The 11,210-nt window shown below is 53.2% G+C and overlaps 1 protein-coding gene across 5 annotated transcripts in view; it reads right to left on the minus strand.

Annotated features, from left to right (window-relative positions):
• Window positions 1–11,210, minus strand: part of CPT1C (carnitine palmitoyltransferase 1C) — an 18,853-nt gene that overhangs the window by 782 nt on the left and 6,861 nt on the right. For 2 of the 5 annotated variants that reach the window (XM_008575379.1, XM_008575383.1), the window contains 16 exons: window positions 10,784–10,807; window positions 9,878–10,049; window positions 9,600–9,701; window positions 9,374–9,511; window positions 7,024–7,101; window positions 6,683–6,790; window positions 6,509–6,593; window positions 6,001–6,196; window positions 5,698–5,880; window positions 4,960–5,065; window positions 3,072–3,188; window positions 2,018–2,182; window positions 1,647–1,781; window positions 865–1,017; window positions 300–413; window positions 83–175 (listed from right to left, as the gene is read on the minus strand). In XM_008575379.1, the coding sequence (XP_008573601.1) occupies window positions 83–175; window positions 300–413; window positions 865–1,017; window positions 1,647–1,781; window positions 2,018–2,182; window positions 3,072–3,188; window positions 4,960–5,065; window positions 5,698–5,880; window positions 6,001–6,196; window positions 6,509–6,593; window positions 6,683–6,790; window positions 7,024–7,101; window positions 9,374–9,511; window positions 9,600–9,701; window positions 9,878–10,049; window positions 10,784–10,807 (1,969 nt within the window). The remainder of the gene's footprint in view (window positions 1–82; window positions 176–299; window positions 414–864; window positions 1,018–1,646; window positions 1,782–2,017; window positions 2,183–3,071; window positions 3,189–4,959; window positions 5,066–5,697; window positions 5,881–6,000; window positions 6,197–6,508; window positions 6,594–6,682; window positions 6,791–7,023; window positions 7,102–9,373; window positions 9,512–9,599; window positions 9,702–9,877; window positions 10,050–10,783; window positions 10,808–11,210) is intronic. The other 3 variants (XM_008575381.1, XM_008575380.1, XM_008575382.1) reach the window with 3 other exon arrangements.

Consider the following 11,210-nt stretch of genomic DNA (forward strand, 5'->3'; position numbering starts at 1 on the left):
GGGGGGGGGGGGGGGGGGGGGGTCCGGATTCCTGGGTCCCGGGGAAGGAGAGGATGGGAGAGGGTGTTCAAGTTTGTCTCACCGTTTTTGTGCTTGACTTTTTGCTGGAGATGTGGAAGGTGATCATGTCGTTCCCCAGGAAGATATAAGAAACACCGTAACCATGGTCATCGGCCTGGAGTAAGAGAGAGGGAAAGGAACAAAACAGCTCCCAGTCCCCCCTCTCCCCTACGCGGGAGTGCAGGCCCCCAGCCCCTCCTCCCTCAGGGTCCAGGGTCCAGGGCCCCAGCTCCACTCACAGGCCCAAATCCACCACCCGAAGAAACATAGTCAGGATAATTGTGCACATCAAACAGGTGCATTTGCTGCACTGGGATCTGGCTGGTGGACAGTTGCCACTGCTCTGAATGGACCTGAAGACAGGAGACGGTCTCGTGTGCAGGAAGAACAGACCTGCAGGTCTGCGCTCCCTTGGTTCAACTTCTCTCCATGTATCCCCGGCCCTTTCTGACATTTTCTGACTTCCAAGTTCTCCTAACTCTGCTCCTCTCCCTCTCCCTGACCACGCCCCTCTCCTTCTCTCCTGTCCACGCCCCCTCCTTCTGACCCCGCCCCCATTGTGTTCTCCTTATTCCTGGCCACGCCCCCAACTTTCCCTAACCACCCCCTCTTCTCCCTGACCACGCCCCTCCATCTCTCTCCCCTGTTTCCCTTGCTGCCCTCTTCCTTTCACGCCCCAGCTCTCTCCCTAATACTCTCCTCCGCTGATCCCTCCTCTTCTAACATCACTCTCTTTGCCCTGAAGTCCCTCCCTTCTTCCATGGTTCCCCACTTCCTTCTCTAATCCTTTCCCTGTACCCCAACCTGTGCCAAGAAGGGCGACTGCAGGTGGAGGAATCGGGACACGATGTAGAGCGCAAAGAGGTGGCGGTCGACACCCTGTCCGCTCATCGCTGTCTTCAGCAGAGCCTGGTGCTTGTCCACTGCCACGCGGAACAGTGCCAAGCACTGCGGGTCCTGGGGTCCCCGGGAAAGTCGCAGGTCATGGAAAGACAGGAAGTGGGCTTACCGCTGAGGCCTGCGGCACACCTGGCCTCAACCCAGCTTGCAACATCCCCTGCAAGGTGGCAAGTTCCAAATCTTTTTACAGAAGGGAAACCAAGGCTCAGAAAGGAGAGATCAGTTGGCCAGGGTCACACAGCAAGGCAGAACGAGATGGGTTCCCAGGTCTGTCTGACTCCACAGCCCAAACTCCCTCCGCTGAACCACAATACCTCACAGGTAGTGGGGAGAGGTTAAAGTGTGCGGGGAGGAGGTGTTTTGAGCAGAGAGGATACAGGGAACATGAGGAATGGTGCAAATGGAGGTCACAAGGTCACACAGAGGTAAAACAAGCAGAGAGTCACACTGCAGAAACAGGGCTGCCTCCCGGGTGAGTCCCCCATTGAGGCAAACACCACTCTACGCTGGACCATCTCTATCTCTCCCCACCAGTGAGCTCTCTGGAGTCAGAGACCAGATCTGGTTCATCTCTTGCCCCTAGTGCCCATCATGGAGCCTGGCCTCACTAGGTGCCCGTCAATGTTTGTAACTGTGTGAGTGAGTACGTGGAAATGACCAAAGCCTCTAACGAGGCCCACACCCACTGTCTTCTCTCTGTTCTCCATGGCTCTCACGAAGTTGCAGGCCTCCCTTGTGCAAGACCGCACCGTCTCCGTCCGGCCTTCCAGGAACAAGCGAGTCATGGCTGACTCGTAAGTCAAGCAGAATCGGCCCCTGTCCTGGGGGACAAGGAAGAGAGGGGCCTGTCAGCGGGGCTCGGGAAGTCTTCACAGACTTGACCCACCTCTGTCCACCCTTCCAGCCTCCTCCTGCCCAGGAATATGTGGATGGGAGAGAGAAATCAGGATGGCAGACCCACAATGGCAATGACCAAGAGGAATTATCAAGGGGGTGGGTCTTGGGGGCTCAGGAAGACTGAGGTCCTGAGGGGGCTGAGGTTGGGGAATGCACTGACCCGGAAATGGGCCAGCTGCAAGGCCATCTGGATGAAGCTGTCTGAAGAGAGGTGGCAGCGCTTGATAAAGCTCTTGCCGAAGTGGGAGAAGGGGAAGATGTGGCAGTCGATGTTTTCAGACAAGGTCTTGGCTCCTCTCAGGGCTAGAGAGATGGATGGATGGATCTGCCAGAAAAAGGGGAAGGGAGAGAGATGGTTGGGGGTACAGATGAGGGTAGCACTAGATCTGGAAATGGGGCTGGAAGTGAATATGGGAATGGAATTAGGATTGCAGTGGAATATGGAAATAGGGACAAAGAAGGGAATGGATGTGAAGGACTAGGTTAAGATGGGGATATGGATGGCAGTGAAGATTGCAATAGGATTAGGGCTGGGCTGTGACTGAAGCTGGGGTTGGGTACAGGTGTGGAGATGGGATTGAGTGGCCTGGGAATGGGGTTAGGAATGGAACAGGCAATGGGGTTGGATCTGGGTACTGCATCGAAGTTGAAGATGGGGTTGTGGTTGGGGATAGGGTCAAATTGAGAATAGAATGGGGTCAGGGTTGGGTATGGGATTGGGTAGGGGTTGAGTATGGGATGGGGTAAGGATTGGGTATGTGCTTGAGATTGAGTATGGGATAGGGTTGGAGTTGGAGATGGAAGTTAATCTAGGTATGGTGATGGTATTGGGGATGGAATCGGGAGTCGGGTTATGTGTGGAGTGGGAATGTAGTTGGGTCTGGTGCTGGGATGGGTCTAGGGTTGAATTGAAGTTTGAGGTTGGGAATGAAGGTGGGGTTGGGGTTCTGGATGGGACTGGCAATGGGGACAGTGTTAGACTTGGGGCTGAGGATGTAGTTGGGGATGGGATTGGGGATGAGGTTAGAACTGGGGATACGGTTGGGGTTTGAGGTTATGGATGAGTATGGCTTGGTCTGGGTTGAGGGGTGTGGGTTTGGGATGGGGTTAGGAATGGAGTTGATTTTGAGGTTGAGGTTGGGGATGGGGATGTGTTTAGAGTCAATGCTAGGAATTTGGGGACTTGGAGGAGAGACCCAGACAACTGGCCTTACCTGCTCTGGAAGGTCCCATTGCAGCCGCTGGGGCTCGGGCAGCGTGGGATCAGGATGCCCCTTGCAGTGGCCATCTGCCAAGTAGCCCAGCTGAAAGCATTCTGTGGCCAGAGTGAACTGTGGACAAATGAAGACTGTCAGAGTCCCTTCCTCCCTCTGGACTGAGGGCCATCTAACCAGGGACCTCTTCTCCTAAGTCACTTTTTGGGCTTGGTGGGGAAGTCCCTGAGAAACAGAAACCTCTGAAGTTCACAGGTGGGTTCTTTGGTTCATGTTCATTGAGAACAGGACTAATACTCAGCTGGTGCTTACTGACCTTGTACTTCTGACTGGTAGGTAAAGAGTCACCGGTGGCTGCCCCACCCTCCCCAAGGACTCGCTCCACCACAATCCCAGAACTGGAGAGAGAAAGCCAAGCACAGCGTGGGCCTCCCTGGGGCCAGCATTCATTCTGATCGAGTGGTGCCCATGCCCTGCTGGTTGTTAAATATTTTAAATCAGCCCTGATGGAGCACCTACCACCCACCAGCCCTCCCTGTTCACGTTTCCAATTAATTTCACAACCACCCTAGGAAGAAGGGATTCATATTCCCACCTCGACATTAGAAATATACTGGGAGAAGAACACCTTGCTTGTGCCGTAGTTTGTATTTCTCTTTATCTTACTCTACATTACATCTCTTCCTTTCAAGTCAACATGCAGAGATGATATGTTGGCATGAAGTGGTCTGAAGAGTCCGAGGTTAATATGAGTTGAGAGTTTCATTTGTAAATATAGTTAAAGGGGAAAAAATCCCCATTTTACAAATGAGAAACAGAAGGCCGGCCCGTGGCTCACTCGGTAGAGTGCGGTGCTAATAACACCAAGGCCCCGGGTTCGGATCCTATATAGGGATGGCCGGTTCGCTCACTGGCTGAGCGTGGTGCTGACAACACCAAGTCGACTTACAGCCAACTAATATTACACAAAGGCACCAAGAACATACATTGGGAAAAAGACTGCCTCTTCAATACATGGTGCTGGGAAAATTGGACATCCATTTGTAGAAGAATGAAACTAGACCTGTACCTCTCACCATATACCAAAATAGATTCAAAATAGATTAAAGATGTAAATATAAGACCTGAAACCATAAAACTCCTAAAAGGAAACAGAGGGAAAACACTTCAAGAAGTAGGATTTGGCAAAGACTTTATGAACATGACCCCCAAAGCAGAGGCAACAAAAGAAAAAAAAAAAAAAAACAAATGAGAAACAGACACAGAAGGGTCCATGATTACCTGGGGCTGTTCTCAGGCTCTGGAAAGGACCTCCCTTCCCCTCATGTAGGCCCGGTCCCCACCCCAGGCCAGGGCACCCTATCCAACACTCTAGAAGAATAGGGACACAATGAGATGCAGAAGCCACCCCTGTGATTTAGGGGCTACACAAAGGAGAAAAAACAGAAATGCTAAGATCCTCATGTCTGGACAGAAACTTAAATGAAATTCCGACGCTTTCATGTGATGAAGGGGAAAACAGACTCAGAGGAGGGGGGTAATCTGCCCAAGGCCACACAGCAAACCCGAGCTGGAAGACAACTCTGACTCAGTGTGATGGGTGGACAGACCTCACGCTCTGGTGTCAGAGCACCCCGGATTCATATTCTCATTCTGCCACTCTTTGCTGTGAGACTCTGGGAAAATTACTTCCCTTCTCTGAGCCCAATTATCCACTCAACAAAGGAAGGTCATCATTCCAGACCCACTTCTTTGCTGAGTGTCTCTGGGCTGGTCTCTGCCTCTCTCTGAGCCTCAGTTTTTCTTCTGACCCTAAGGCCCTAGAGAGGTCGGTCTTTGGAAATGGGGTTGAGGGTCCCCATGATGGGAGGAGGGCTGGCTGCCCTACCTCCCACATGTGTCCTGAGATGGGGCAGTCGGCCCATGAGTGCTCCACGCTGAGGCCCAGCTTCCCGTTGGAAAAGACGATTAGGGTGAAGGATTTGTCAAACCAGCTGCGGGGGAAGAGTTCAGAAGAGTCACCAAAGACTGAGAGCCAGGGGGGAACCTGGGGTGCTTTCTGTGGGACTTGAGGGGGAGTTTCAGTGTGGGGAGATACGGGAATCAGCTGGATTCCTGGTGTGGGGATCTCTAGGAGTGTTGGGGTCTCCAGCAGGTGGATCTGGAGTGTGTCCAAGATGTGTCTAGGATTTAGAGAGTTTGAAGATATTTAGGGAACTTACTGAGGAAGGTTTAAGGCTTTGAGGTTCCTGGAAAATTAGGAGGACGCTCCTGGGGCCTAGGAAGTCAGAGTGACATCCGGTGGGCAGCTAGAAGTTGTCTGAGGTCTCCAGGTTTGGGGTTCTGGGTCTAGGGATCTCTGGGTCTAGGGGTCCCAGGTTTGGCTTGGTGGTCCTCAGATCTGGGGTCCCTGGGTCTGGGTTCCCAGATCTAGGGGTTATGTGGGTCAGAGGTCTCCAGGTCCCAAGGCATTGGGTCTGGGGTCCTCAGATCTAAACAGCCAATGGATCTAGAGACTGTGTGGGTCTGAGGTTCAGTCTGGTTGCCTAGGGTCTGAGGCCTAGGTCTGGATGCAGGGTTCTGGGCTGCCGGGGTGGGTGGGCTCCAAGTCCCCCGGCTGACTCACCGGTCATGGCCCTGGCCGGCCAGCAGGGCGTGGGCATATGCATCCAAGGAAGCTGCTGGGTCCTCCTTGGTAAGCCCTGCAGGCTCAGAGTCAAGAGATACAAAGAAAGCGGCCCCTTCCACAGCCTCCAGGGCTTCAGCTGCCTGGGTCTTCAGGGACCTCCGCACCTGGGCCCACATGTCCCTGTTGGGGGATGAGCTTCAGCCCAGCTGGCCCTCCACCGTTCCACCTGGCTCCCGACCTGCCCTTCCACAGCCTCAGGATGCTGGCTCGGCCTCTGGCATCCCCAGCCTCTGACCTTACCTGGGAGCAGCGGTCAGAGCGGCCAAATGCTCCTCCTGTGGGCAGGCGGGGGAGGGGTCGTCCAGGATTCGCTGAAACTGCTGCTCCAGGGCCCTCGGGGAAAGCAGGCCATTTCGGGAGTGGGTCCCCACACGGAAGAATCGGCCCCGGTGCAAGACAGCCACGTGTCGGCTGTCATGGAGGTGGCGGATGTAGTCTAGGGGTGGCATTGGCAGAAGCGTGGGGGCCGGAAAGCCGAACACATTATAAGAATTACGACCATTTATCAAGCACTTCTTACGTGCCTTGAGCTGTTCTAAGCACGTTTTCCTTCTTCACTGCCCTGGATACCGTTATTATCCTATTTTAGGAAACTACGGCTCTGAGAAGGTCATAACATGCCCAAGTTCACACAGCTAGGAAACGATGGAGCTGGGATTTGAACCCAGGTGGGCAGCTCCAGAGAACGTGCTCTTAGCCATTACATTGTTCTGCATCTATCAGCGGGTAGCGAAGGGGGATTCCTCACCTTTTTGGACTCCCGGAACCCTCGTGGTGTTGAATATCTTCTCGTACTGGGCAGAACATAAGGGGCGCATTCCCATCAGCAAAGTCTGCAGGAGACCGTGGGCTCGTGACCTGCCTTCCAGGCCCACGTGGTCCCAATGCCTTGGGACCCTGCCCCCAGCCCCAGCCCTCTTACCGGGGGGATCTCCTGGCGGTTGAGACGGTGGCGGTACAGGAGGAGGGCATGGACTGCGTTCCCAGCGCGAGCTGCCTGCAGTGGCGTGGGTGTGACATATAGGAAGTCCTGGGGACCAGCAGAGGGGGTGGCTAAGTGCTCGAGGCCAGTTTGCCCCTGATGGGGGCACTGACCCCAAATATAGGTCCTGACCCAAAAAAAGGGCAGGATAATGAATCCCAGTCTGCGTTTCCAGATTCAGGTCACTGGCCATAAGGGCCACATTCTATCCAGGCACCCCAACCCTAGGTCTGGGGCGCTGTGATCCCCACCCCTTCCCAGACCCCTTGTCACATTCTCACCATCATGTAATAGTTGCTGTTCACCATCAGCGAGTTGCGGGAACGCAGGTACACAAATTCTTCCCACCAGTCACTGACCTGAGAGTAGGCAGGAGACACACAGCTGGGGGGGGCTGGTACCCTGAGGCGGGTGACACCAAGCCAAGGGTTGCGATCCCCTTACCGGTCACAAAAAAGACAAAAAAAAAATGGGGGGGTGGGGGCTGGCTGGTTAGCTCAGCTGGTTAGAGTGTGGCCTTGTAAGGCCAAAGTCAAAAGTTCGGTTCCCTGTACTGGCCAGCCACAAAAATAAATAAATAAATAAATAAATCCGGGAATAACATACATACTGTACATAAAAATCAACTGTGCATAAAAATTCCAACTGATAAGAGAGGACTGTGTCAGACTTTAGTTAGCCGCGGTTTTTTTTCTTTGTCATACAAAAGACAATGGTGTATGTTATAATTGGCAGTGGCTTGGCAGGACAATGAAATATATACGTATGGGGGTGTGTGTGTGAGCAGAATCTGGTTCAAGAGCATGAAGCCGGTATCAACCAGCCCAGGGGAAAAAAAAGAGCATGAAGGAAAAAAAATCTAAAACAGAAAACTAAGGCCTGGCATCCTTACTATCTCTCCAGACACTTCTCAGTCCCTTTCATTGAGGGTGTCTGTAGTGGATTGAATTATGTCCCCCCAAAATTCATTGAAGCTGAATTGTGTCCCCCAAGTTTTATGTGTTAGAAACTTAGCCCCCACTGTGACTGTGAAGAGGGTGGGAAATCCTATTATGGTAATCAAAAGGTGGAGCCTTGAAGAGGTGATTGGATTGTAGAACGATACAGTAGTGAATGGATGAAAAATGGTGGCCAGGGGCGTGGTTCTGAGGGCTTTAAAAGAAGACAGAGGATGGGCCGGCCCGTGGCTCACTCGGTAGAGTGCGGTGCTGATAACACCAAGGCCACGGGTTCGGATCCCGTATAGGGATGGCCGGTTCGCTCACTGGCTGAGCGTGGTGCTGACAACACCAAGTCAAGGGTTAAGATCCCCTGACCCGTCATCTTTAAATAAATAAATAAATAAATAAAATAAAAGAAGACAGAGGAGAGTCTGTCTTTCTCTCTCTCTGCTTCCGCCACCTTGCTATGTGAGACCCCTGGGTCACTGTTGCCACCTCCAGATGGACTTTGGACTTCTCAGCCTCAGAAACTGTAAGCAATAAATTTCATTTTCTTTATAAATCACCCAGTTTCAAGTATTTTGTTACAAACTACACAAACATACAGTGTCCGGCTCACTCGCTTCCATATTGCTGCCCCTTGGGGCTCTGCCCCAGACCTTTCCCTTCCCCTCTCATTCCCACTTTTGTGGGGGTTTTATCTGCAGCTGACCGGTACAGGGACCCAACCCGGGGCCTTGGTGTTATCAGCACCGTACTCTACCCAACTGAGCTAACCAGCCAGCCCCTCAAGCCCAGTGTTTCAATTACCATATACGCCTGAGGGACCCCATTTGCTGTCTCACCTTAGCCTCCTATCCACCCTCCTTGGCCTCCAGTCTTTGCCCAACCCCAGAGCTGACCCTGCCCCTCCCCTGCTCAAAATCCTCCCATGGCCCCCTAGTACCCCCAAGAAAAACTCCAGGATCATTGGCCTGGAGTTCAGGCCTCTCCCCACCAACCCACCGTCGCCTTTCCTGACCACCACCCTTCAGTCCCCTTGTGTGCAGCCCGTGTTGTACAACGTGCCTACTTCCTCGCCCTACTCGTGACATTCTTCTTCCTCTCACGGCCTTCCTACCAACCTGGCAGGTTCAAAGCCTTCCAGGCTCAGCTCTAATACCTGCCTCCTGGAACCCTGATCTCATCCAGCTATAGTCTCCTCCGACCCCCCATCCCATCCCATCTGTCCCTTCATCGCCACTTCATCACATGCTGCCTGACAGCTATTTGTGGCTTCCTACATAATGTGAGGCCTGCAAGCCCTGATCTGGGTAAAGCGCTGACTCATTCTGTGCCTCAGTTTCCCCAGGAGCTCAACTAGGAATGCAATTAAAGGCCTAACTCCTGAACTTAGAATAGAAGCCCATTTAGGTAAGGTGTCCTTGAGCAGGAGGGAGGAAAACGATAACTATCTGGGGGGGCCAGTCTAGAGTGCTGGGCAGCCCGGGGAGGGGCTGAAATGTCGGGTGTGTCCCGTCGGGACAGAGCTCAGACTATTGAGCGTGGGGGGCGGGGCTCAGAATGTCCGGCACGTGGGGCGAGGCTCCAGTCACAGCGGGGCCCGCGAGTTTGGGGCGTGTCACGCGGCGGGGTGCGGGACGCGCTGCGAACATGGCCTTCCAGGTGGGGCTCCGGTGTCTGAACTCACGTAGTTGGACGCCCACCAGGACTTGAGCCGCAGGTACCCCTGCAGCAGCGACGCCTGCAGCCGCAGAAATTCCTCCGCCAGGACCGCGGTCCCGTCGAAGTCCTCGTCGGAGAGGACCGGCCGGACAGAATCCAGGTACTGGAGCGGGGGGAGGAGCAGAGTGTCTGCAGGTCCCGCCCCAGCCCGACCGGCTCTGCCGGCGCCCCGCCCCGGACAGCAGTCGCACCTTGCGCACGGTGTCCTGCACGGAGGGCACGGGCTGGCGGGGCAGGGAACGCTGGTAACTGAAGAGCACCGGGTGGCGGCCGGAGAAGATGCGGACCAGGGCCTGGGAGGAAGGAGGAGTTACCGGGTCGCTAAGCGCCCTCACTGGGGCCGAGGACCAGGGGCTGGGGAAACCCCGGGAGAATGGAACAGAGACCCAAAGAGAGGAGCACAGAGACCTCCAGCGGGGAACAGAGAAGGACCCGAGAGCGCCCGAGCAGGGCTCTGCCTCTCACATACCAGCCAGGTCTTGGTGGGTGAGGACATGGCTCCGTGGGGTTCGAGAAGCCAGCCGTGGTAGGACAGAAGGAGCCTTAAGGCCAAGTGAAGCGTGAAGACCAGGGCTCCCCACAAACACGAGGCAAACAGAGCAGCTGCCAGGACCCCCCGGAGCCCGTGGTGCTGTCCACCCCTGTGGGGACGGAAAAGAGGCTGGGCCTGGGTCTCCTGGCCTCAGGATCTCCCTCCCCTCCAGCCCCATCTGGCCTCTGCACTGGTCTTTTTGCCTGTTGGGGGCATATTTTGTAGAACCCGAGTCAAGAGAATTTCATTTTCCTCATTTGTAAAGTAGGCGTGATTCTCTTTTGCTTCCCCAGACACACCCCCGACCCCACCTCTCGTGGAGGCACCAAGGTTCTATAATTATTTTCCATGGAAATTAGTAGGTGCTTAATAAGTGAGAGCCATTATTTCTATTGAGGGGATACTTTTCCTTCCCAGATGCCAACTTACACTCTAATGCTGTTGTTCTCAAAGGGCGGCCCCTGCATCAGCAGTACAGGCACCGCCTGGCAGCTTGTTGGGAATGCAGATTTCTAGACCCCACCCAGACCTACTGAGACAGCATCTCTTGGAGTGGGGTCCAGCAATCCGTTTTAACAACCCCTCCAGGTGATTCCAACACAATCTCAAGTTTAGGAAACACGGGTCTAAAGCTACACTAAGTCAATATGTTTGTTTGCAAAGTTAAGGTCAGACACGTGAGCAAATCTCACCTGGAAAACTTGGGACGAGTCACTTCCCCTCTGTAGTCTGGGTAAATCTAGCCTTCCTGGACATTTCTACATCTAATCCTGGGTTTGCCCTTTGGGGCCATCTGCACAAAATCTGGACTTTCTTCCCCAGGAACTAAAACTTGCCACTTACCTGCATGTGGTTTTCAAGCCCTTCCTGAAGATGACAAAAACAACAATAATGCAACCATTCCCATTCAGTAATCTGATACTATACTGAATATTCCACATGCATGATTTTGATTATTTTAACCATCCTAAGAAGCAATTATTTTTACCCACATTTTACAGATGAAGGCCTTGACAACCAAGAATGGTGAAGTCTCTTTCCTAAAACTGCATAACTAGAGATTGGCAGAGCTCATACTTTTGTTAGGACTGTGTATATATATATATATATATCCATATATATCTGGATATTTTCTAGTTTGTCACCATCCCCCCTAGCAAGAAGCAGCCAGGATAGAAAAGGTGCAGAGAGGAAATCACCTCCTATTTCTTGATGCTGTACCTTTATTAATATGACTCAAAGTAAGTTTCAGAAGTTACTTTTTTTTTTT

This window comes from Galeopterus variegatus, unplaced genomic scaffold (genome assembly GCF_000696425.1).
Source record: "Galeopterus variegatus unplaced genomic scaffold, G_variegatus-3.0.2 Scaffold1180, whole genome shotgun sequence".
NCBI classification, from domain to species: domain Eukaryota; kingdom Metazoa; phylum Chordata; class Mammalia; order Dermoptera; family Cynocephalidae; genus Galeopterus; species Galeopterus variegatus.